Source organism: Hippichthys cyanospilos, chromosome 17, assembly GCF_059441005.1.
Source record: "Hippichthys cyanospilos isolate Australia breed blue-spotted pipefish chromosome 17, RoL_Hcya_1.0, whole genome shotgun sequence".
NCBI lineage: Eukaryota > Metazoa > Chordata > Actinopteri > Syngnathiformes > Syngnathidae > Hippichthys > Hippichthys cyanospilos.
This window is the reverse complement of record NC_142385.1, coordinates 12,399,434-12,426,345: the sequence shown is the minus strand read 5'-3', so window position 1 is coordinate 12,426,345 and position 26,912 is coordinate 12,399,434. Positions and strand designations below refer to the sequence as shown.

General features: G+C 42.1%; 2 protein-coding genes and 1 long non-coding RNA gene across 7 annotated transcripts; 1 reads left to right on the top strand and 2 right to left on the bottom strand.

Annotated features, from left to right (window-relative positions):
* Positions 1–879: 879 nt before the first annotated feature.
* On the bottom strand, positions 880–12,430 carry sec24c (SEC24 homolog C, COPII coat complex component). Of its 4 annotated transcripts, XM_088439304.1 has the most exons (25): positions 12,260–12,430; positions 10,745–10,923; positions 10,427–10,507; positions 10,140–10,266; positions 9,903–10,069; positions 9,113–9,754; positions 8,865–9,007; positions 8,542–8,610; positions 7,516–7,624; positions 7,327–7,454; positions 7,113–7,251; positions 6,933–7,048; positions 6,716–6,840; positions 6,202–6,393; positions 5,922–6,015; positions 5,735–5,851; positions 5,480–5,650; positions 5,243–5,339; positions 4,727–4,872; positions 4,502–4,640; positions 4,318–4,436; positions 4,036–4,215; positions 3,292–3,477; positions 3,026–3,115; positions 880–2,726 (listed from the first exon to the last, which is right to left on the bottom strand). In XM_088439304.1, the coding sequence occupies exons 2-25, from the start codon at positions 10,902–10,904 to the stop codon at positions 2,586–2,588; spliced, it is 3,678 nt and encodes a 1,225-aa protein (XP_088295430.1). In that variant the 5' UTR covers positions 10,905–10,923; positions 12,260–12,430; the 3' UTR covers positions 880–2,585. The 4 variants fall into 4 exon arrangements, with proteins under 4 accessions (XP_088295430.1, XP_088295431.1, XP_088295432.1 ...); XM_088439305.1 differs by lacking the exon at positions 8,542–8,610; XM_088439306.1 differs by lacking the exon at positions 10,427–10,507.
* Positions 12,431–12,915: 485 nt separating this feature from the next.
* On the bottom strand, positions 12,916–25,027 carry LOC148409719 (uncharacterized). Of its 2 annotated transcripts, XR_015868399.1 has the most exons (5): positions 24,857–25,027; positions 17,317–17,523; positions 16,543–16,581; positions 16,203–16,459; positions 12,916–13,416 (listed from the first exon to the last, which is right to left on the bottom strand). It is a non-coding gene; the product is annotated as an uncharacterized LOC148409719 (long non-coding RNA). The 2 variants fall into 2 exon arrangements; XR_015868398.1 differs by lacking the exon at positions 12,916–13,416 and having other exon boundaries at positions 15,392–16,459.
* On the top strand, positions 13,223–24,855 carry LOC148409720 (synaptopodin 2-like protein). Its single transcript, XM_088439141.1, has 4 exons — positions 13,223–13,431; positions 16,209–16,594; positions 17,179–17,549; positions 21,093–24,855. Exons 1-4 carry the CDS (start codon positions 13,330–13,332, stop codon positions 23,405–23,407), a joined length of 3,174 nt encoding a protein of 1,057 aa, XP_088295267.1. The 5' UTR covers positions 13,223–13,329; the 3' UTR covers positions 23,408–24,855.
* Positions 25,028–26,912: the final 1,885 nt, after the last annotated feature.

Below are 26,912 nucleotides of genomic sequence, written 5' to 3'. Positions count from 1 at the left end.
CTGCCAAGTGCAAGTATGAAAGACTCATTTAAGGGAAATTCCACCCCGGATGCATTATTCAGGAGGACAGTATCATCATGCACGTTGAAATGTGGCGGTAGGCTGGAAAGTTGGAGCTTCTCAATGGTGGAGGATAAAAAAAAATGGAAACTGTACTCATAAAATGGGCTGGACAGTCAGCTTTTTTAGGGATTTAAATTTTTACCATAATCTTAATTATTAATTATATAATTTAAAAGTTATGAAATTAATAGTTTTTAATTTTTGGCGTGATTGGCTGGAGAAAATCAAATTGCCATAATGTGACACGCTCCCTCTATTTTTATTTAAAAAAAAATACACATTTAAATATGTTATTCCATTTCATGTGAGGTTTATCGACTGTTACACATGCATTTTAAAATACAATCAAGATTTTTTGTTGCATATTAGCAGACAGTTGTGAGGAATCAGAAATAAGAGTATTATTACTTAGCTAATGTTTACATTTTGATATTACTAATATAAGAAATACAAACTCAATCTACATTTTTTATTTATTTGTGTAGAGGCATTTATTTTCTGTATATATAACAGATTTTTTTGAATATTTTCTTGTCAAGTAATGAAGGCATACCTATGTATAACAGTACAATAAATATTAGTTTTGACCATTATTCTACTTAAATATAAGTCTTTAAGTAAATGTTTTTTTTAATTTAAAAATAGCTTTTTTACCATATTTTATTTATATATTTTATCTTGTTGACATCTTTAGTGCATGTGTGTATATAAATATGTACATACTGTATATTCATATCTGTATTGTGGAAATGAACAGCACGCTGTAAATAAAACTATTTTGTATAGTGCTCCAATTTTGAAAGACTAGCGTTGAAATTCAATTTGAAACAATCATTTTTATTCGCAGTCCCAAGAGGCAGAGAAAGTTTTGGGGGGGAGGGGGGACAATGAAGATTACAGTGTAGATTGTGGCTCATTGGTAACAGAGAACAGAGGGCTTCAAACACATTTATACATGTTTTTTTTTTCCCAAAAAGGAACAGAAAGAGATTTCGATTCTATTTGGTGGGCTCGTTAGAGGGTCCCTCTGTTCCTCTGGAGAAATTTCACCAGGACCGACTCATGCACACACTCACTCACTCATCAAAAGTAGTCAGTCGTGAGATTATCAACCCCTGTTCATTTGTAAAAGCCATGATTTTTGTTTTTGTGATGGCCCCCCAAAAAAAGCCACCGCAACTGAATTAAAAGGCTTCTTCTCTATGAATTCTGTACAGATTATATTTTTGGATATATTTATATATGTATATATATATTTATATAAATATATATATGTATCTGAACAAAAGACTGTTCAGAGCGGGTCTACTGATCCTTTAATCATGCCACGTGGAAATTATGGAACAAGATGGCCCACAGCTTTACACTTCACAGGAAGTGAGGGGGTCTTCATTAGGTACACCTCTGATGGGATCGAAGGGTAAAACGGACAGAAATACAATGCTGATTTTGTACCTTATTAAGTGAAAATATGCTCAATAATACGCTTGTCTCGTGTCATGTGGACACCGGTGGGTGCACCTCAAAACAATCTGACTCGAGATTTACACAAATCAGCAGTTTTTTGTGGCAGTGGGATTTCGAAGGAAAAAAAACATCTAAGTGTTTTCCGTGGCATTATCAAATACGCAAAATATCGCGAATAATAGTTGGTTTTCTCAAGGACAGTGAGGTCACTTGATTAGGTACATTTGACTTCCAATGGAATCCAACACAAGGTTTTATTTACATTTGACAATTTGTCATATCATTAAATGAGCATAATGCAAATTATCTTGGTTGGTCAATCCAAAACCGGCATTAGTCTGTAGACACCATTCGGTACACCTGTAATCTTGCTCAAGGGCCATTACGAAGGATAACATTTGGATTTTGGTGACATTAAAACAACAAAATGTTAATTATCATAGCATTTATGGAGTCAATCAGGGAGAAGGAGTATTCTCAACCATCAAAGGACTTGGATAGAATGAGTACCTAATGAAAAGCAAAAGGCCATTGAGACGCTGACGGGAACTTATTTTAAATACAGTACTCTATAGACAAACACATACAGAGGAAGTGGCTTTCTATAAGGCAATGATTAAAAGGGGAGCGGAGATGATCAGGTTACAGCATTTATTTGATTTCGTTGGTACCTTGCTAGTATTGAGACCTCCTATAGAATGGGATTGGATTCTATATAAAAAGCTATGTTTGGGAGCGGGTGCTTTCAACAGCCTTTAGTCAGTGCTAGTCGATACATACAGTCCTGTTGCATACATTATTCTTCAATGTGTGTGTGTGTGTGTATATACATACATCATTCTCCCTCCTCCTCTTCGCACTCCCTCGCAGTCAATTTGAGGCAGAGTGAAGCTCTATTAACATCAGATTATCTCACACCCACACAAATTTCCTCACGCACTAACACGATGTCTTGTGCCAGCTGCGGCGCTCTGCTGACAATGAGTTTATTAGGTAAAAAAAAAAAAAAGGAGGACGAAGAGGCAGAAAGGAGAAGATGGCGGTGTCGGCGAGGTCTAGCTGAGGAGTTGGCGGATTTCCTTGTGCATGTGACACAGGAAATCCACGTAGGACGCGCCGCCACTCGCGCTCTTGTCCTCCATCAGGAAGTGTCGGAAGATGAGCTCCGAGCGGTCCTCCTGCTTCACTACCATCAGCTGCGACGGTAGTGAAGAAAGTGGGGTGAGGGGTGGGATCATAAGGAGCATAATATTAATGACAAATATTTAATGACAACTCTGGTCTTGCAAAGCTGACAGCTGAAATAATATGGATGTTTAACAACAGTTTTTAGAAGGACTTTGTCATTCAAAGACACCCCGGAACTTGTTAAATTTACCCTAAAATGACCATGACTTGATTTTAGGATGAATAATCTTAACATTTCGATTAACGCCATATGCTTGGGTTCTAAAGCTCGTGGTTTTATACGAAAATGACAATCAAGCCAGCATACCTTCATGTATCGGGAGCGCTGCGCTCTGAAAGTGTCGATCATCTCTCTGAGTGTTTGCGAGAAAGGATTATCCAAGACAGGCAGACACGTCTAAAACATTCAAGGAAAAAAAAAAAACACAAAAAAATATTACGGTAAATATAAAAACATAGATACGTCCAGAACCTTCATAAAAGACATTTTAACCAGGTTATCTTGTACACTCTGCCAGTTCGGCGACATGAAGGGAAAACAAGCGAAAATACAGGCTTGGCTCATCCTCTCACCATTGTGGCGTCGATTTGGCCAAAGTTGGACGTCCCGAAGATATTGAGCAGCAGCTCCTGTTGCGCGTTGGCCCCCACCCAAAGGAAAAGGTGCAGGCCCGTCTCTAGCAGGTATACACCACCTTTGGATAGCCTCTCCTCTGACGCCCGCACAGCCACGGGTAATGAGCCGCTCTCCAGCTTCATCTATGAAAAAGTTAAGTCAAATAAATTCTTGTCAGATTCTGTTATAATTTTACAGCTGATGCAAAGCTTTTTAGATCTGAGTCAGCGGTTCTCAAATAGGAGGTAAGAGTACTCGTGAACGAATCTCAGATGTTGTGTCACGAGTTTAACAGGGTTTCTGAAGGTATCGGCGAATCTTCTTTTTTCTTCCTTTTTAATGCTGTTCAAAGAGCAGCAATTTTCCTTTTCACATTAAAAGAAAATAAAGTGGAACATGAATGAACTTACAGTTATATTTGGTCAAAATGACTCCTTTGCAAAACATTGCATACTTAAATTATGTTAACTTTTATATGGCAGTGAAATGAAATTAGTGACAATTTTCTGCCAGAGAAGTCTGAAATACAAAAGATGTCACCCAAAGTCATCTGGAGTTGCTGAATGAAATATGCCTAGCGACACCACAATAAATATAATTACTGGTTATGATGTGAAAATACGTCAGGGGGGTGCATCTGTACTGGTATAGTTTAGTCTGAATAATGAGGATTATTATTATTTTTTTTTTTTTTTTTTTACCAGCGGCAGCAGGCGCGGGTAGAAGAAGACGTGTGTTTCGGCGACGTCCATGCAGCTGATGAGCTGCCGTAAGTAGGCCCTGTCATCCAATGACACGTCGGCGGCGGGCAGCAGCACGTCACTCTTCAGCACGCAGTTAAGGTAGACGGGCAGCAGCTTCATACACTCGGGGAGGATCAACTGACGAAGAAAGGAAAGAAAAATCATAAATGATGGACTTAATCACTTGAACAGCTTAGTCCAAGATGCCAGGAAGGTTGGCGCCTTTTAATGGAGTCTTACCTGACCAGCCGATGAGGGACTGGCACAGTTTTTGCGGTAGCAGGCCAGGATCTGTGCACACTGGTTCACCAGAGTGTCCCGTACCGCTTTTGTGGGGTTGTTAAGGATGCCGCGGAAAGCTGTGGCGAAAGAAAAACAAAACTTAGAGAAAAATAAAAATCCAAAAGTATGAGAAGGTCCTCACCATATTTGGAAAAGAAGTTAATAATAGTGTCCGTCTCGCAATTTCGGTATAGGTCGGACAGTTGTGAGCAGCAGTTGACAGCCATGTTGTGGACACGTAGACGCCTTTGGCCGCTGCAGCTAGTGTACAACACGGCACACTGCAGGGAGCGCAAGAAAATAACTTCAGGCAAAGAGGGGGAAAGAAAAAAAAAAAAGTAGTTCTACTAGAAAAGTGATCACTTACCTGCACAAGTGCCCCAGTCTCCTCACTGAGCTTGTCGTCATGCTTGAACTCCACTGTGACTGCCTTGTCACAGTCAAGCCCAGCAAGCTCCACATCGGTGGTGTTGCTCATGAAGAACGAGCCAAAAAAGTCCGTTGCTCGGATTCCTAAAGAAATAGAGGAAGTAAAGAAAGAAGTCAATCATTGTTTTTTTTTTTTTTTTTTTTAAATGACAAAGAAAAACGCAATTTTGGAACCAATTCACTACTTCCTGAATAATTTGCTGTTTCTGTCATAATTAGTAAAGCTTTTGTGCCATCTTGCATCATCATTATGTCTAAGAATTAGACAACCAGGGGATTGACAATGAGCATGTTGAAGAGAGGAATTTCATTTAGTCAGCCCTAATGGGAAACTTGTGCATTGCTACCATTTTGTGGCATTAGAGGCAATTAAATGAAGCATGATTTTTGTCCACAGGAAGCAGTAATTCCCTATCCCCTACAAATAGCGACGAGGCAAAAAATATAGACTCACCGGTGCTGGTTCGAACCCTCATGACAGCATCAAATCCGATCGGCTTCTGAACATCTCGTCTCAAGTCATTCAGGAACCTCTCCTGGTCTGACTGAGCCTGAATAGATACAAATTTTGAATTAAAGCAGAATGTCGGGTTGTCAGGCATGTTCAGGCTCCAAATAAGGAACTTACCACTATACATTAAAGTTAAATATTTTATGTTTATTTCAAAATTAGGAGTAAAAAATGTCCCACCTGGAAGTAGGTATACTTGTAGACAGAGCCTCCGGTGGAGACGGGGACCACAGCCAGTGTTGCCACATCCACATATTGATTGGGGAAGAGGAAGAGGTCCACGCAGCAGCCCTGTGCCACGCAATCTTTGGCCAGCGTGTTGTAGAACCCAACTTGAGGCTGAAATAGAGACTGAACAGGACAGCAAACATCACATATAAAGTCAGATTTCAGATTTTTCCACTAGGCCAAAAAACAAGAGATAAGACTTCTCACCTTTTCCTTATCAGTGCCAATCAACTTCTTGTCTTCTCTGTTTTTGAGTTTGCCAGGAGCTTCAGCGATGGGCAGTGAAGTGTGGAACACAAACAGCTTTCCCGCGCAGTCTGCCGCCTGAAGAACATTATGCATTTTTACAACCGTAAAGCACAGAAACCACCAAGACTTCAACCGGTGAAAATACCTTGAGCGCCTCCAGTCCGGCCTGTATAACAGGTCCGAAGACAGTCTCAGTCTCCCGAGTGTCCGCAAACATTTCGGGGATATGGTCCAGCAGACTGCAGAAGATAGAACAAGTTTGACCAAATTGGACTTTCACCTGCTTGCAATTCTGCTTGCGTTATTAGGTTCAGAATACAAATCTTTTGTGTCTTGTGAGGGCTTCCGCTTCTATTAAGATTGGAATCTGACATTGTAGCCCACACCGCTTTGGTGGAAAGCCGACATTTGTGAATCTTGCTTACCTCTCGATGACCTGCCGACTCTCGCTGACATTGACGAGGAAACCGTCGAGCAGTGGCACAAACATTTCTGACACGTCCGACACCACCAGCATTTGTGGCTGTGCCAGGCTGGATTTGACGTTGTAGAAGTGCAGCACCTTGTTATACGTCACAAAACCCACTCGCACAGCCGAGTCCAATTCGGGGTTCTCTCTGGTGAAGAGAATAATGTGACACTATGATTTCATAAACATATTAAAATGGTGAACAGGAATTTTTTCTGCTATTTTTCAGTTTATTAAATTCATTTTTATTGATACTGTTATTATTAATATTTACAAATGTAATATTTACAAATAATACAAATGTTTCTATGAATTCACAAAAAACATTTAGTCGCTTTTGTACACACCTAATCTGAAACCGTTTTTCTCACTAATACCCTTTGACGCTAGAGAGGTCGCGTTTTTGGGGAACTGACAATGTTTGAAACGTGACACTATTTTTAAAAACATGGATGGTGTCGACCACCTACTTGGGCAGCTGATCCAAAAGTGTCTTAAGTTCTTGGCAGACGATGCCAACCATGCCACTCTTGATGGCATTGTAGGACACGTCGATGAGGAAGATGAAGGCTGGAGGCTGAGGGATCTTGTTGTTCTACAAAAAAAAAAAAGATAATTTAAAAAAAAGTACAGCTAGTGTTGTGACTTGTAAAGCACTTTAGGATGCTGTAAGAGTGCAGGACTCACTTTACAGTAGTCGACTGTTGCCAGGAACTCGTAGCTCCCTAGCGAAAGCTCTGGTCTTTCGTAGTAGTCCATTCTCTTCCCAGTGTGGTCCAGATGCTGGAAGTAATGTGGAGGAACTGGAGACATAAAAAGACAAACATCAGTAGGTTGCATTCTAAACAATAGCGTGCAGGAGCTTACCTTCTGTGACACAAGAGCAAAAACCGCATTGGAAGCGGCGGCCTCCTTCGATGAATTGCATGTACGGACACATGTAAGCCTTGCAGCGGTTGCAACGGATGGGACCACCTTCGCCGTGATCCACAAGGTATGGAGGCGTCTACATTCAGCCAAACATGAATCATCATCCTGAACTTATCCGATTAGTCAGCATGGAGGCGAAATGACGGCGGACCTCATCCGGCGGCAGCCTGGCGAGCGGCTTGATGACGGCAGCCAGCGGCACCTGGGACTGCTTGGCCATGTCTGCTGTGCAGGGCATGTTGTAGGCTGTACAACGGATGAACCTGGGGCTGGCATTCCCTGCAATCGCACATAAACGTGACTACAATGGACGACATTTTAAGGATGTTGGGGGTCTCACCTTGGTCTTTGACTTGGAAGTCGGTGGTGACCAGCGGCGGAGCTTGACCTCTGACGCCTGTTGTGAAAGGCTCTGTGCTCTTGGCCTTGTCATCCTCGATTACTTGGATCTACAAGACGGACACGAAGGTTGGGGGGGGCAATCATGCGTGAAACCTACTAGAGCAGTTAAAAACAACTACAAGTGTCTTTCACATATTCAAAAATTCCCCCTCATTGTCTCACACTCACTTTGTCTTACGCCCCTTCACACATAAATACACTTTCACAAATGAAATTCCACACGCCTCTCTCATGAATTTACTCTTAGCCCTTTTTTTTTTTACCAATTGCTTCCCTCACATGTACACATTCTTACTAAAATACATGCTCACACAGCTGCTGCTACACACTCCGATTATAGTTAACTACAACAAAATAAATCAAACTAAAATTGAAAATCCTATAACTAAAAATGAAATAAAACAAAATGCAAGTGCATTAAAAAAAACAATAACATTAATGAAGCACCCACTATAATTAACATTATCATTGGGTTCATCTTAAATGTATTTATTCCTCTATTATGACGCTTATCTCACCCTCAAAAAAAATAAAAAAAAAAAAAAACCAACAACACAAGCCTCACTCAAGTTCTTTCGCATTACCTCCCTCTATCACAGGCATTCTGCCTCTCACTCATACGCACACCTACTCTCACATCTTTGGCCTCAGTCATTTCACCTCCAAACACACTCAGTCAAGAATGTTGACAAGACAAAGAAAATCTACATCCCAGGAAAGAGGGAGAATCCCGCGGGCATGCAAGTGAAAACTAACATGCAGCGAATGCAGATTATGTGGGTGAGGAGGGGGGAGAACACTGATCAGACCCTAAAATAAAGGCATTTATGGATAAAATCAAGATATCCAAAACACTCAAAACAAAGAGTGGCTTTTCACTGACGGTGCAAGGTCAAGCGGTGGTGGGGATGCGTTTGGAAAGCCAGCACTAGGACAAGAAAATGAGCCACACAAGGACACTTACTGGGCTGGGAATAGCGTCTGGGTCTATTCTATGTCTTGATTTCTGCACGGTCGGCATGTCAGACGCTTGCTTTACATTAAAAAAAAAAAAAGTTTGTCCGGCAACATTGTGCAAAACAGGACAACAATTAATTAACACCACAGATTGAAAGACATAAAACAGGAGCAGCTGTGTGAAACCATGTTGCAAGAATTGTTGTTCAGACAAAAATTGGTCAGTTTTAGAGATTATAGTTTCTAATTATCATGCACAAGTAAAAAAGAAATAATACAGTGGCCAGAAAGTTTGCGTGTACGTGAAAAATATAATTTGTGGTATCTTACTGGGCTGGGAATGGCATCTGGGTCCAGTCTTTTCTGTGCAGGTGGGGGAGGGCCTGGTGCTGGTGCCGGAGCGCCGTAATTCGGTTGGCCAGGATAGGGGCCCGCGAAGCCGGGCTGGGGCCCTCTTACCTGCCCAAATGCACCTGAAGGACGAAAAAGAAAGCAGATTAGAACTACGGTATACATGTACTGTTGTCCACTTAAAAAATAGATATTAATGACGTTCCCTTTTAACTAAATCTGCTCACCATTCTGCTGGGGAGGGTACCCTACTGGCATACCAGGCTGGGGTGGGGGTATCTGCTGCTGCAGGGGTCCAGGAGGGCCGAGTGAGCCCTGTGGTCCTGGAGGTAAGTGGTTGCTTTGAGACATGGACGTGGGGGGCATCTGGGGCCTGGGAGGAAGGGGACCTGAGGAGTAAGGCGGTTGTTGCTGAGGTGGCAAGGGGCCCGGGTATTGGCCGGATGGGGTTGACGTGGGAGGAGCATACTGAGAGGAGGTGGGAGGAGGTGCTCTTGGAGGGAAGGACCCCTGAGGGGCTGAGGAGAAAGCGGGCTGAGTGGGAAGGAAAGACTGTTGAGGCTGCGACATTGATGGGGAAGGAACCTGGGCCGGCGGGGGACCCGAATACGAGGGAGGGGCAGAAAAAGATGGCTGGTTGGATGGCGGAGGAGGGGCAGGGGAGGTGAAAGGCTGTTGAGAAGTAGGAGGCAGAGAGGAATTGAACGGTGGTTGGGAGGGTGGCGGGGGGCCTCCGTAGTACTGTTGAGAAGCGGCGGGTGGCGCCTGGATAGAAGCCGATGACGCAGGGGGCGGAGCTTGCGTGTAGGTGACAGGCTGTGGGGATGAAAACGAACTACTGACGGGTGGCTGGGAACTGGGAGGGGGTGCTGAGAAGACACAAAGAAAAGTCAATCAGCAAAGACACTAGACACTAGAGAAATGATTTTTTTGTTAAAAAAAATTCCTTTACATCTAAACAGCTATTCAGCTAAGCTGAGCAGCAGTGTGTTTGGATACACAAATGATCATTAGTACCGTATCCAGGCCCGGTTGTGTTGGGTGGCCCAGAGTTAATCTGCATGCCGCTCATCTGACTCGTGACGTGTTGCATTGTGGGCGGGGGTCCGTAGGGTTGTGGGTATGAAGTGGGCGGCCCAGACAAATTGACCGCTCCTTGGTTGTATGACTGGGTTGCAGATGGCCTGGAAGCAACACAAAACATCATCGCTGTTACGATATCAGCTTTTTCAGAATGACCTGCTTCTTCAGTACCTTGGGGGCGCCTGTGTCATAGGCGGGGGTCCATTCTGCATATCGCCCTGATGGCAGGGATACTGATTGTATGCTTGAGAAGTTGATACAGGTGGTGGCCCCGAAGTGGGAGGTGCCCTGCTGTGACCTGAAAAATGGGTAGAAATTCCATTCACAATTGAAAAAGAAAAAAAAAATCCTTAAGTCTCCTACTGTAGAGCGAATGATGGGGAAAAACAAGCAGCTGCTAGCAGGTAAGACGGGGGTTGGACGATGGCTAAGGGAGAAGAGTGAGAGGAGGGCGTTACCTAGGTCAAGAGGAGAGGAGAGCTCTGAGACGGGGTTGGCTGACACAGCCTTAGAGGGGAAGGTGGTGAAAGATGAATAACCTGAAATACAAGCGACGAAAGACTGGTAAAGGTTTGGTCATGGCGGGAGGACATGACAAAGTGCATGTAGAAGCAACTCAGATTGTGAATAGTGTGATAGGAGAGTCAGGAACAAGGTGTGGAAGCCTAAAAGCGAGACCACGAATGAATAAAATTACAACTCTTGCAGAAAGATTTTTGTAAAGTGTAAAATAGGATTTGGAATTCAAATTTTTAATCACGGGTGGTGAGTTTTACCTTGCGGTGGCACTCCAGGCTGGTAGGCTGACACAGGGCCATTGTAAGGTGCATAGGATGGCGGGTACCCACCATCCAAGGGTGCAAAGGTGGGCTGCCCGTAACCAGGCTGAGGCTGGCCATAAGGAGAGGCCATGGGAGTGTGCTGGTTTACATTCATCTTCAGTTCATCCCTAAATCTGAGATGACAATAGGACATAATGACCAATTGAAACCATTCAAATTTCTCCAAATGTAAAACTTGAAAAAAACTTTGTATGAGATGCTAATATTTACAAGTTCACCGACAACACCTTTGTTTGCTTTGTCTGGGGAAACAACACTCTCAACTTCATGCTATTAACATTTCCAGGCCAAACAAAACCATGGTGGTGTCAAGTTTAAATACAAATCATGTATAGAAGAGCAACACTAGTGATCTGTTCATTCAATCATTCACTTCAACCAGTTACCCGAATAATGTCTACAGCGAACTAAACCAAAAGTCTATTAATAGCATTTTTTACATTTCATCACTTCCAATAATAACAATTTTGATCAATACTTATTGCAAGCATTATCTGTCAATTGAGAATATTCACAAATATAAAATATATAACTGACAAACATGCATTCGCGCTGATGCAGTTTAGACTTCAGTGAACCTAACGTATGGTGGAACCAAGAATCGAACCAAAACACTGTGAAGCAGATGAGCTCACCAATGGCCCATTGTAAGTTATTTAATACAGACTGAAACAAATATAGGTAACTTTATGGCCATATTTATAACACTGTATCCAGTCAATCACTCAGCAAACAAACGTGTTCGAGTGGCAGACGTTGACGCATTTTAACTGGAGGACTAACTTTTACAACAGGGTATCATCTTTCAAGACAAACATGGGATAAACGAGCGGGTTTTAAATTATTCAACTACGAGGAGAAACACAATCGCTGTGTTGCTTTTTTAGCGTGTCGGGCCTACAGCAAATTGCATATTTGCGACGCATGAAGGGTTGATGAAATTAAAATTACAATCATGGGCTATATCGTTGTCAAGTGAAGCGGCTAAAAATGTAAACACGATGTAGAATTAATCGAAAACGCTATTCAAGACTAGCAGCTCGCTAGCTTCATTGCCGCATTACAGCTGTCTTGCTAGCTTGGCTAACCTGACTGGATCGCAGCCACAACAAACAACACATAAGATAACAAAATACTTTTACGGGTGACGATCAGGTGCAAGGTACAGCACGTATGACTCAACAAACGTGCAAAAGTAACGGGGTAGATAGGGCGGGAGGCTAACTTGTGACAATCGGCCAAATCGCTCATGACAGCGGCGTTTTAATCAGCTGTAAGCATACCACCACCCGAGCGAGCATGTTAGCATGTTAGCTAGTTTCATCCAGGTGCTTACACCGCAGCTCCTTTAGCCAATGCTAATTAGCATTAGCATGCTAACGTTACAAAAAAAGCCGGACACGGATGTCACGCTTACACGTTTCGCCGTTTTTTGACATCGCAACCTACCTCCAAAGTGTAGTGTTTAGTAAGGCAAGGCGATGAATTGCTCACGAAGGAACAAAGTCGACTAAACACCAGGGGTTAAAAAGAACGGATGTCGTCCCCGGGTGTTTCTCCCTAATCCCTTCTCGGAATGAGAGGCGGACATTCAGCGGAACTGCTGCAGCGGTATGCCACGTCCACTTCCGCCCTCCGCGGATTCACTTCCGCCTGCAGGTAGCAAAAATTTCTTCTTCGATGGTTTTAGCGAAAGTGGGCAACACCGTTTGTTATAGTACTGTTGTGTTACAAAAAGTAACGATAACCGTAAATTTATGTTTTCAAGTGCCAATTTTTCCTACAATAGCTGTTTTGATACGTTTGACAGCTAAAAACTGCTTTAGTGGAGGGAAGTAAACAAAAATAAATTGTAAGAGTACTCTTTGAGTACTTATTTTTTTATGTCATTTTTATCAACTATCTATTTACTGTAGTCAGCCAAATAATCACATTCTTTCATTAATCTATACGGATAACAAAATGACTAAAAAACATCAAAGAGCAAAATCAGTGGCATTAATGACAACAGTAACAGATTCAAATATGGAAAAGATTCCCCATTCGTGACAGAGTTTAATAACATTGATTGACATCGTCCAAAAACATACATGCACAGTTTTTCGAGATATTAGAAGCCCTTCAATTGATACATAACAAAAGTAATTCCAGAGGAAAAAGACCACTAAACCAGTGCAACTCTTTAGATTCAACCTAGACACACCAGGCCATTGCCCCCCCCCATGTGTGTGTATGTGTGTGAGAGTGAGGTGGGGAGGTTTTATTTCTGGATGGTGTATGAGCAAGCATCCATTCAGAGTGACAAGGCATGTGTTGAATAGAAGGATATGATGAACACACACACAAACACACACGCAGCCAAATAGTGCCTGCCCCCTGACACAACATTCCCGTGGAAGCAGATGCAAGCCAGACGGGCCTCACCGCCTGTCCTTCCTCACTTGCCGTTGAAGACTCCCAAACTGTGAGCAACTAAAGACCATTACACACACATACATTGAAAAAGACTTGGAGCTGAGATGGTGGCGGAGGAGATCGTGGTGTCCCTTTCTGGGGGCTCTCCGTGGGGGTTCAGGCTCCAGGGAGGAAGGGAGCAGCAGAAACCTCTACAGGTGGCAAAGGTATGGCACCATCATCCATTTTAGATGTTCTACTTAAAATGGTGGTTATTTGTTGCACTGTGACTCTTGCATTCAAATTTTTAATATTAGCCGTCAGCATAATTGCCCATGTTATTTTTAGTACTGTACTGTCACAAGGTCAATAATAAAATATGTACCTGCAAAAGAAATGCTTCTTCATGTCTGTAAATGCCTGCAAAGATTATTTTCTGTATTTTAGTTTTACGGTTATATTTCATCATATCTACAACAATTAGGGAGGGTCAAATGTGACGTTGTAAAACATGGCCTTTAGCGCTTAAAGGAGTTTTTTGTGACAGATGAAATGAATGAATTTGTTGTTTATATTTTCCAGTAGAAAATTATAGAAACATAAACCCACTTTGGAAGTACTACTGTTTATTGTCATGGACTGACACGAAACAAAGTAATTTACTAGATGCGAGTTATGTACAATTTTTGTAAAATTAATAATTTAATTAATAATTCCACAAATGTCTGTTTGGATATTTGTAGGGACTGTCACAGAGCATGCTACGATAATATTAGTACTTCTTTGCTGAGGATAAAGAATATATTCCTGCAAATAGTGTAGTGTCTGTCTATTTTTTGCTCCACTGTATGTATTCAAATATGTATTATTTAAAGCAATACCGATGTTATCTATAAAGCTGTTTATGGTGTTTTACATGGACTTTCCTGAAGCAAAATCCGGTAACCATTGGTTTATTTCTTATTGGTTTATTTCTTCAGATTGCTAACAAGCTTTGTTGTTTCTTCACAGCATTGCAATTCAGCATTGCCATTTTAACCTATAGAAACTATATTCCTCACTGGTTTCCCTTTTTGTGTATCTTCTGATCATGTTCTTCAGACCCAAGGGTGTTTATTTGTCGTTTCAGCAACACGCAGTGAGTCAAAATAGCATCCGTCCTCAATCCTCGACACACTATTAATGCGACGAGGACCCCAGAGAGTCAGTGTTAGCCAGTTTTTCTCAAAGGAGGGACTGGAAAATAAATATATGCGCTCCTCTACACAACTCGCTATCCTATTAAAGCGACGCCTGCTGTGCCCTCTTGCGATTCATTTACGGGTTTATGGGTCACCAAACAGTGCGAACATATGTCGGTTTTGGACTGGGTTTTTAAACCGAGGCGCAGAGTAGATGTTTGACCTTAGGCAGTAACGCGCCTTGGATTTTATGCAGTCATGCTAGTCTGAAAATGAGGTTAAATCAACCAAAGGTATTTGGTGCTCTCTGTAATACGAACATTTGGATTGTGACCTTGCTCCCGCCGTCAGACGCTAAAGATCAGTGTGTTTGAATCCAGCTGTTGATATGTGTGTGGCGCTTGGGCATAGCTCAGATAAGCCCGGTCGGGGAATGGTGGGTCACAGAGCTGCAGGATAAGAATAGCCTCTTTAAGAGGAGATGGAAGCCAGTCATGGAAAAAAAAGCCCTCCTGTTCACACACAAAGATAAATACTGCACATGCACACAAACATCACATAAAGATCGTTCTGTATTTTACTCGTTTTTTATTTTCTATTTTTCTTGTGATTTCTCCCTCAAAGGCTTTATTTTGGGTATGTGGGGGACATATGGTGAATGGCAGGCATGCCCCCCTTTGGTCCAGACGGGTGATGCAGCTGTTCAAACTTAACTCTTTCATTATGCTCACATGTGCTGTGTGCCAATAGATTGTCACTATGTGTGTGCGTGCGTGTGTAAAATTGGAAAAATCTGAGATGGAGTTGTCCTTGCACGTATCAGCTTTGCTGATAAAAGCAAAAATACTGGGAACGTTCTCATCATCGCGCCTATTAGATAAGATGAGTGGAAGTGTGTGTGGACAGATAAAGGGTACACACACACACACACGCGCGCGCTCACACTCACTAAGTTATTCTGATGCACAGTCACATATTTGATCAGTGTGAATGACGGGGCGGATATTATATTCAGTCTCCTATTATGCAGTGAGTCAAATTGACGCTTGTAGGCCCTTGAATGTGTTTCTGAACATTTGTTGAAGAAGAAGCTACAATTGAACCCCTCAACACCTGAATTTATTTCTGAAAATTAAAAAAATAGATTATGGATAAGGATGTTATTTGAGTGGCACATGAAATATAGTGGATATAAATTTAGGTATGATGCTTATTAATGACTACATGCAACAATGGTAAAAAATAATTAATTATACCAAAAAGATTCCTGCAATGATAAAATAAAGTTATATTCAGGACTCACAAACTCTTAGAACTGTTTTATGAACTGTAAAAACTCACGTCATTGACACAAAACGCAAGTTTACAAAGTACCTTTACTTTCTACAGTTGCAAATTAGCATAAGAATATACAGTATATACCGTATTTTTTGGACTACAAGCACAACTTTTTTCTCATGATTTGAGCCCCTGTGGCTTATAGTTCAGTGCGGCTTATCCACGGCAAAAGTTATTTTTGGCGGTCCAAAAATGTATAATGTTCCAGCCAGTAAGAAACCAAAGAAACTTATGCTTGCAAAAAATGTGTTGGTCATGCATCAAATGCAATGGAGAACTACAAACGCTATTTTTAGCCGTGTTTGGATCAAAAGGGGTTGGACCATGGGCTTCAAGAAGTTTAGCTCTCCATATAGACAATTATATTTTATTTCCAACCATCAATTGATTTGTCCTTTTTACCGTACTAAACATAAAAGCGTTATATGTCTGATAATAGTCACTAGGATGCTGATAATGTTTGTCCAATGATTGCTTACGTGCAGGTACGCCGTCGCAGCAAAGCATGCAGAGCAGGGCTGAAGGAGCACGACGAGCTGGTTGCCATTGGCGACCACCCATGTGCAGAGCTCAGCCACGCCCAGGCCATGATCCTGATCGATTCCCAAAATGCCACGCTGCACCTGAGGGTCAAACGGGCCCCAAGTTACCCAGCTCGCTGCTCGCCTCCACTCCTCTCAGTGAGCTCCACCACCGAACCGGGAAGTGTCACCTCGCCGCCGGACAGCGAGGCCTACTACGGTGAGACGGACAGCGATGCTGACACGCTGTCACAGGCGCACCGCCGCCAGCGTCGCACGTCGCCTCATGCCCGCTCACCTGCTCGCTATGACAACCACGGGGAGGAGGAGGAGACGTCTGAGATGAGTGGGTAAGAAACAAAGGACAAAAAGATTTAAGTCAAATGTCATGAGTCCGAAACAGGAGGGTCCTACTGGCGTTTGCGCCGTTGTGGGAGTAAACATAACCCAGTTGATTCTTGGATAATCACAGCATCCTACCTCATTTCCATGAAGTTCAAAACCGGTCAATCGTGCAATCTACATGTCTACATACTCGCAGAAGTTCGTGCAAAAGACCAGCATGTGCAAAGTACGAAAAAGCCATTCATCTGTCCGAACGTTGAATGAGGACCAATGCGGTCTCCCGCATTGCACTGACACAAAAATGCAACACGTGTGATTTGTCTTAAAGGGACAGTGTGAAGAAAATACTTCCATCTAGTGGTGAACTAAAAGAATGCAACAATTTTAAAATACCTGAACTAGAGCGTCTCAGAGACCCCACTTTGCAAGCCTACTACTTGGTGCGACCTATGTAGAATAATTAGTCATTACCAGACATCCAAAATGTTTTTTTTTGTTGTGGGAGACCTTTTTTTTATACTATTAAAGTTTATATAACTTTTAGCTCACCTCAAGATTGCACCTAATTCTACACATTGTCCCTTTAAAGCTATGAGAGTGCTACTGATGCAGTCGGAGGACCGATGAAGGACCAGTGGCACGGCGTCCCATACAAGGACTTCATCTACCAGCCCCCCCAGCTGGAGTGGACCACCCCGGCTCACAGCGTCACCCCGCATTCACTCACCCCGACCCCGGAGAGGGCGCTGGCGGAGGCCGAGGGCGAAGGAGACAGCGGCTTCCAGGATGCAGGCGCATGCGTGGGGCTCGCCGCCTGCCCACCATTGGTGTCTCCCGAGCGGGCCAAGGAGGCCCTGATGTTGGGGTCCGGTAGTCAGCTGGTACCCATGGTGGGACCCCAGCAGGGGCCCGTGAGTGAGGAGCTCACCGCCACCTACATGGACAAAGCACGGCAAGCTAGTAAGTACATATGCTAAACCTGTTTTAAGCTTGAGAAAGGAACTTTACTAAACTCAGAAAACAATTGAGCTGTGGTTAGTTCTTAGCTGAGCGACTGTGACTTTAAACCTTTATAAACATGTCACAAAAAGCCAATCCAAACATTGGCAAAAATATGACACCAGTATCAAAAACGAAATATAGTTATTTTCATTTGAATCCGGAACATAACACAAAAAAGCCTTAATTATTTGAGGTTTCTGTACTGCCATCCAGTGGCCATTTACTGTAGTTTCAGCATTAAATCAAATTCTAATCTAGGTTTGAGAGATTTTGTAATAGTATGCTAAACCTTCTTTCCATAAATATGTATAGAATCACCCTAGGCCATATTAATGCACCATACAACATTTATCATAAATGAATCATTGCTTTGTTTACCCTTGGGATGTTCAGTTGTACAAGTGTCATAAACCTCACTTCTAGGCCGTGATGTTGTGATAGTTGATTGATGTGACATCATGTGCAGTAAAATGCTGAATATGTATGACATAGGTAAGGATAAAATATCGCGCGAGGCGTTCAGGGACATGACACGTTGGCATGTTACACATTTCAGATGGCTGTAGAGCAGCGCAGTGTGTATGCAGCGAGAGTCAAAGTTATGAGCAAGCATATCTCCTGGAATCTATTACAGGATGCATATCAAGTTAACCTTCTTACGTTGGTTTCCAAGGAACAGTAATAACCTATGAAGTCAATTTGACATTGACGGCATTTTTGATTCTCTAAAAGTGTCAGAAACAGGGGGAAAAAAAAACATTAAAATGGTATATTTGTTGTATAGGTTGATTTCACTTTTTAAACCAAGGAATCATACAAAGAAAATGATCAGATGTTGATATTACTATTAGATATAGAATTTTTAAATGTAATTTTAGTACAAAATACATATAATACTAGTTCAAGGTCAAAAGGTCAAAGTTTAAGGTCAAAATAAACGAGTTAAATAGAGCGATACATGTAGATATCACTAAAAAAAAAGTCAAAACTGTTTAAAAAACGTTTTTGATCTTCATTTATCATGAACAATAAATCACCCAAATTTTTAGTTCCCTTTTATTATTTTTTATGAAAATAAATACATAAATAAATAAATAAAATACATACATATACTGTATATCCATAGTTATTTTGTTTTATTTACTTTGGACATTTTCTTGACGCAAAACAATTTTTTTGCTGTATAAAATCTTTATTTCTTCACAAAATACATTTTCGTTTTTCGGATGCATAGGAAAAAACTAGTCTTAAAAAAATAGGAAGCCAAACATGAAAGTTCTATTTTCAGGGTACAGTGTAAGATTTTTTTTTTTTAAAGATAGTATGTGCCATGGAGTTTAAACTTCATTTTTTTCAAGAACATAAAATAAAGTATGACCATTAGAGCAACAAAGCAAAAGTATTTTTTCAATACAAAAGGTGGGTGCGATAACATCCAGTTTTGAAACAGCGTAAGTGTACAGTATTAAATTCCCATTTGCACACATGCCCAATGATGACATTGCTCTCTAAATATTTCCTGATGGGGGGGGGGGCTCCTGGTTCTGTGTGTGTGTGTGAATGAGACAGGTGTTTGATGCGGGTCAGGCAGACAGGAATAGTGGCTTGACATCATGTGTCGCTTTTGGTGGCGGGACTTAGACGACAAAAGGTTTTTAACACTGGGAGACAGGGAGCAGCCCCGAAGTGCCTTGGACCTGCACAGCGCGAGGGTGTGTGTGTGTATGTGTGTGTATGAGTGCTGTAGGAGGGCCTAGTGGAGATTAAACATACATACACACGCTTAAATTTGGTCTTGAAAGATGAGGGACCCGACATGTCATTCAGCAGGTGGACACACAAGTCGACACACAGGTAAGACAATTGCAGGAAATTCAAAGAATTATTACTTTATCGCTATTGAAATAATTAAATGTTCTATATTATATTCTTATTATGGTGAATACAGCATCTGTCTTGATACTGACCGCAAGTCGAATATTGAGATCAATGTTTGATTATTTTAGACTCAATTTGAAGTGACCATTTTATTTGTTTAATATGGTGTAAAAAAATAAATCTAAAAATAAAAAATAGCACAAAACTGTTTATTGTTGTTAAAAAAAACATCTATGTATAGTATATTTGTGTTTCTGTTCCATCATAAGCGTGTAGATTTTTTAAATATACAAATTAATGACTTATAATTATACTAAATATAATTCATTGATTAAGTTCATTAATTTGTTAATTTACAATATTTAATTCTATTAATTAAAAAAATATATAATATTTTTAATTAATAGAAATAAATATTGTAAATGTATCATATTTGGTGTTCTTGAATTAAATTTTAAAATTCAACAAACTATTTCGCATTTTTTTCTATTTCTATTCTATTATCTATTTCTATTAATTCTGTTCTTTCTATTTCCAAATAATTTATTCCTTGATAAGAAAACAAACAAATAAAAAATCCAAAGCATTTTGTCAATTTGCCAGCAACAAAAAAGTTTTTTTTCTTTTTTTTTTTACGTATTTGTTGTATTAATATGGTTTGTTATTCATGTGAGCCTATCATCATTTTAAATAGTATGAGACTCAACGGTTGTACATACTGTACGCAGAGGAAAAAAATGGCGTCAGAGTATAGAATGGAGCCTGTGATCTAACCTTCCTGGACTGTGTGGCTCATCGTTGGAGAGCAGCAGGAATTCTTTCTTGTAAATCCATAACACATACGGCTGTCTGTCACCGCTAATCTTTAATGTCACTGCCCAGAACAATCCAGCCTGTTTGGGGCCAAACTACTTTTTGCCACCGGTGGATAAACTTGAAGTATTTATTTGTATTGTTTTTTTATAATTAAGTAAAGTGTTTTTTTTTTAACCCAAGTGCTAGTTGTTTTCATAGTTTTGCTAACATGAACTGACACAAAATTGCTTTATTAGCTAAAGAAAGCAATTTTTTTTTTCAAACAGAATTCCTTAAACGAAGAGATTTTGAATGTGTCAACCTAACAGGATGAAAATTTAGTGTCTTTTTTGCACTAAATGGCACATCAGATTATAAGGCGCACCTTCAATTACTGTAATATTTTATTTAGAATTTTTTTTTCATATATAAAGCACACCACATTACAAGGCGCATAGAATAAAAGCTACAGTAGTGGCTGGGGTTGCATTATCCATCCAGTAGATGGAGCTGCGCTAAAGGGAATATCAACAAAACAATCAGATAAATAAGTCAAACTTTTCAATCAGAAATTAAGAGTAAAGGTGATTTGTAGAAAGTACTATTTAAAGAATGGGAAAAATTTCCTCTATTACATTCAAAGACTGTTTCGATCAATGCCGAGATGAATCAAGATTTGAAAAAACATGATTCAATTAACTTAAAAAGTTTAAACAAATTGCAACCAAAAATCTTCAAATATATTGTTTTAATAACACCCACGCTCAAATAGTTCAATACTTTGTGATTTGCCTGTCCTGATTTTATTTTCGCTCCATTCTTACCCAGAACTGCAGCGTGGGGAGAGTTTGGTGGAGAAGCAGGTGAAAGAAGCTCGCACCAAATGCCGCTCCATCGCCTCGCTGCTGACCGATGCTCCCAACCCGAACTCCAAGGGGGTGCTTATGTTCAAAAAGCGGCGGCAGAGAGCCAAGAAATACACGTTGACCTGCTTCGGCAAGGCTGAGGACGACCGAGGGGGCGAAAGCACCGAGGGCGAAACCGAGGAGGAAGGCGGGAGCTCCATCCAGAGCTCTGAAGTAGACGAGGAGGGTTTCTCTGCCTCCTTTGACCCAACCTGGGATAGCGGTTACTTAGACCTGCTGGACAGGAGGAGCGCCGCCTGCCCGCCTGCCACACCTACAGCTGCCAATCACAGCCCGGTGTTTGATAACTCAAGCTTTGTAGCGCCTGTCAATCAAATCCCAAGCTTGGAGGTATTTGGGTTGGAGACCATGAAGCAAGCAGACACTGCGATGTCTTCATCTTCAGATGTGCCTCTTGTCAACGGGGGTCCGGTCGCCATAAGCCGGGCCAGTGTTACCTTAAGCCCTCCCCCTTTGACACCCCCGCTTAATCAAAACGGCTCAAACGTGGATCTCGGTTCGAGTCCGAACCACGAGCAACCGTTAGGTGCGCTCAATCGCACGGCTCGCCCCTTCACTCCCGGTCCCGCTGCTCCCCGCTCGTCGGTGACCTCCGTGATGTTCCGCCCACCCCAGCCCAAACCGGCAGCGGCTGTCTCCATGGTGACCATCGCGCCCACTCATTATCCTGCCGTGGAAGGGAGGAGAGCGGTGTCCAGCACCTCACTCTACATCCCACCTCGCAACAACGGCGTCGCTCCCTCGGCCCCTTCGTCTTTGTGCCCCTCGGGCCCTGCGACTCCCCAAGGGTCCCCAACACGCTCTGCTCAACCCCTCTCTCCTCCACAGCAATTTCACACTCCTCCTTCCTTTTATTCCACTCCCTCCCCTGGTATGGCTCCCGTCTCCCAGGTCCAAGTCTCCACGGTTCCTCCTATTCCACTTTCACCGGCCGCCCATCCCTGCATCCCCGCTCCCACGACGACCGCGTCAAACCCTCAAACCTCGGCCTCGGATTCACTGGCTACCCGTGAGCAGCGCATCTCCGTGCCGGCAGCTCGCACCGGCATCCTAAGCGATGCTCGCGGTCGGAGCAACAAAAAACCGATGTTCAGCGCCATCCGGAGCAAAGATGTTTCTCCCAACCCCGCTTTGATGTCCATGGTGCAAAACATGGACGACCGCTTTGTGAGAACAAGCGTTTCGACCGGTGGCGAGGCTGGCCACGAGTCCGGTCCTGAAGAGGATTGGATGCGGTTGGGCGCCGAGGCTTGCAACTTCATGCAAGCTCAGCGGGGATCCAGGCCACCACCCGTCGCCCCGAAACCGCACACCCCTCAGGCCCCGCAGCTGACAGGGAAAGGGGGGCAGCTGTTCGCCCGCCGACAGAACCGAATGGATCGCTTCATCGTTGAGCGGAGTCCTTCTGTCACCCCGGCACCCTTCTCTCCTTCCCAGACTAGGGAGCCTTCACCAACACCGTCCCTCCCGGCCACCTGGAAGTACTCTTCCAACATCCGCGCCCCGCCTCCCATCAGCTACAATCCTCTTCTATCACCCTCATGCCCCCCTAAAGCCCAAAAGAAGCCGGAGGTATCAAAGTCAGGATCGTCTGGATCCAAAGGGAAGAAAACCGCCAAAAAACAGGTGGATATCATGAACCACCAGCCCTACCAACTCAACTCCTCGCTGTTCACCTACGGAGGTCCCCAGGGCGCCTCTGCCAATCAGCAGGTACGAGGTGTTCCTCAGAAGACGGCGCGGGTATGTGAGGTGAAACGCTTTTCCACACCTCCTCCGAAGGCCACCAGCCCTGCCCTGAAGGTGGTCATACCTCGATCAGCCACCACACTTGGAGAACCGCTGCGGCGTTCCGATATCACCTCACCGCCACCCCAAAGCACCATCCACCCTCAAACGCCTCCTTCTCCATACCAATCTCAATGGTCCCCGGGGCCCCTGTCCCCTCCACCGCCCCCTGCTCCAACAGCGCCCCTCCCTCAGCTTCCCACATTTACGTCACCTTTAAATGCCGTCCAGTCCCCCATGTTCTCCCACCCCCAAGAAGCTGACAGGCAGTTCAAAAGCGCTCCAGATCTGAGCCCTCTCGGACCCCCAGGGGCCACCCGGCAGACGTCCACCGGCAGCCAGTACAGCAGGGTTCCCAGACCAAGATTCAGCACCTCCAACTTGGGCCTACAGCCTTGCGTATGGCGGCCTGGCTCCACCGCGCACTAAGATAGCACATTCTAGTGGAAACTGAAAGTAAAGCATTTTCAAAAGAAGTTCACGTGTTTTAAGTTCGATAACGCTGTTATTCACATCTGTGGACACGTGTTTGATCTCAAGAAAAGTTTGGACTAGCAGAAAGATCAAAAATGTGATCCACTTTCATTCTTTCATTCAATCCAAAGACATGTTTTTATATTTTTTCTGCAAATTTTTCATGTGTTTAGCTAACGATTTAGATTTAGTATGTTAACGTATTTAGACTATCTTTTAGCCAAACATTTAAAAAAAAACCATAAATAAGTAGCTGGTATTGATTGTCTTGACCACCGATGTCAAACTCAAGGCCCACAGACCAAATCTGGCCCTTCACATCTTTTAATGTGGCCCACAAAATGCTAATTATGACTTCAAGTGCCTGAATAAAATACCAAATTGGCCATTTAAATTTGATTTAATTAAATAATTTCAATGTGTTTGAATTTTGATCTAGACTCAAAAACTAAACGTAAAAATGCGTCTTTGGGATTGAATGAGTGAAGGAGGGGTGTCTGCTTTTATGTGACCGTCTTGATGCAAATAGTTAAAATTTAAAAGCAATTTGTGGTTTCGCAAATGTACCAGAGAGAGATTCAGTGATATGCAGATTAGAAAGGCAGTGGAAAGATGTTAGAAAAAAAGTGTTGAGGATGTGGCAAAAGATTGATTTTAGATGTGGATCCAAAGGTGGACGTAATACGAGAAGATCCAATGAAGTCTAGAACTTCATATTGGAGGAGCATTCAAAACAGAAGCACCAAATAGTCCAACCTTTTTGCACCTTGCTTGTAATTATTCAAACACTCTATATTGCCTTCTTTTTATCTCTTCTTTTTAATATCATGAAATGGTGAGGTGGGGGTGGGGCCTCGAGTCACATGACTTGACTCACTTGCAATTGTCACATGACCAAACCTAGAAAACGAAAATTTAAGCATCGTGATGACATTTTTCGTTGACAGTAAGTGGCAAAATGGCCGCCCCCTGAGATGAAAAATCATCGAGAATATTTTGGACTTCTCTATTCAAAAAGTATGTGAATGCTAATGTGTTAGTAGCTAACAGCTAGCTAACACAAATCCAGATACTGAGTGCAAAGTTTTGTAGTTGATATGCAAATTTACTGTTATGATGCTATGACTGAGCAATATTTTATCATTTGACTCATGCCTTCAGTAACCCAAGAAATAACGTGACGCATTTTTGCAAAATAACTTACTAAAAACAAAGATTTGAGACTGACTTTTGACTTGCGCTTATAGTATACGACTTACTTCCGCGTCTTGTTTTGTTGTTTTTTCATATCATACGAATGAGCGCTGATTACACCTATGTGGAACAAAAGGCAGACAATGTGTCCTTTTTTTTTGTTCTTGTCCATCGAGACAAAGCGGCTAAATAAAAATAGACGTGACTCACCTCAGCTGTCGTTCTTTCTTCCTGTGACACCTACGTCAGCGCCCGATTTCACACCGACTCCCTGTCACCGATCCTCTTTGCTTCATTTGCTCTCTCATATCATCTGTGAGTGCTATATTTGAAAGCACAGGTTTAATTGTAATTCAATGTTTATCAATTTGGGCCTTGAGGATTTTTTTTCATCTCCACCACATGAGGGCAGTGTAAGATTGTTTAGAAACCTGAAGCTCACTGGTTCTGCCGAGCCAGATGTGCCTTATGGAGGAAAATCTGTTCACAAATCAGTCCGACTGCTAAAATTGTGGTACATAACTTAAAAATGATTAGTGTCAATTATATGTAGAATATTGCTACATTATACGCCTCAACCTGATTGCCGTTTTGACGCGAATAGCAGTGGACAATTACAAATATAATATTAGAAAAAAAATCTCTCTCTCTCTCTCTCTCTCTCTCTCTCTCTCTATATATATATATATATATATATATATATATATATATATATATATATCCCTTAAATTGCATCGAATGAATCTAAGTCTTCTATGATTTTTTTATCTATATAAATGCAAATAAACATATTGTATGGAACACATAAATTTGACTAAAAAAATTATATCATTAAAAATAAATCATTTTTAGTGAATAAATGAAGACAAAAGTAAACACAATTAAACACAAATATTTAGTGAAATGAAAATGCCCGGATCAAAATAGATGGTCGGATAACTTTTTTCAAGGAGTAAGGTGAAGCGCAAGGAAGATTAAACAGACTAAAATGATGCTGTAGTGTCTCATTTTGAACACTGGGTGTACTGAAAAACATGACAGAAGTTGAAAATTTACAAAGAAATCATATCACATCAATACATCACTTTTCAGAATTCATCAAATTTCTTTACTCTTGTTCACATCGTGTTATTTTGAATTTTGGCTTATCCCATAGCGGGTTACTGGCGTGATTTTTTTGGTGCACAGATTTTCTGTCAACTGCGATTCATGACACGGCCCACTTATTTGTTTAGCTTTCTATAATCATTCTTTCTTGAAATTCCTTTTTAGAGCATTTACCGAATAATAACAATCATAACATTTCCCGTTTTACAGAAAAAACATCACCGTTTCCTGTAATTCAGCCAGAGATGATAACGGTTCAAATATGCGGCTTAGAGTTGAAGCTCGGTTGGCCTACATTTTACTGGATGACCTCGCAGTTGTGAAACCCAAGCGGACCTGCGGAAAAAAACATATCCGACCTTTGACCCTCGAATTGGATCAGGTATCTCCGATGCTAACTTTGACTCCTAATTTTAAAGTAGTTCCACCGCATGCTTCACGCCTAAATGGGCTAAGATTTTGTAAACATATCCACGTTAGCCGCCGGCTTCTTTTACCACTTTTGAAAGCGCTGCGCTCTTCCCTATTAATTCACGGCTCGCCGCCTTGCACAATCGCCCGTTTCACCTATTTTTGGAGCCGTTAATCTGCGGCTATTTGGCACGGTGCGAAAGTCTTAATTCCGATGGCTTTTTCACGGCGTGATTGAGAGCGGGTGAGGGCGGGGGTGGGGGGTGGGGGGTGGGGTCATCCTGTCCCTGTACAAGCCTACCAAAAAGCTTCTGTCCACACGCGATTGTTTTCATTGCTTGTCTGCTGATCTCAAAGGCAAAAATAAGCAATAAAATGCCGTGAGATTTTTTCGGGCTCACCCCTTAGAGCGCTGCTACCTAAAATTGGAGAGCGGATCGTATTATACGGGGAATAAAATACAAGTAAGGGCTGGAGTTGCATTATGCATCCACTAGATGGAGCTTCGCTAAAGGGAATGTCAACAAAACAATCAGTTCAGTCAGTCAAACTTTTCAATCAGAAATTTAAAATAAAGATGATTTGTGGAAAATACGACTTAAAGAACGGGGAAAAAATACCTCTTGATTATATTAAAAGACTGTTTAGATCAGGGGAGCCCAAGTCTGGTCCTCAAGAACCACCTCAGGTGTATTGGATGATCTGGTTTAGATCTATGCCAAGATGAATCAAGAGTTTCAAAGAATAT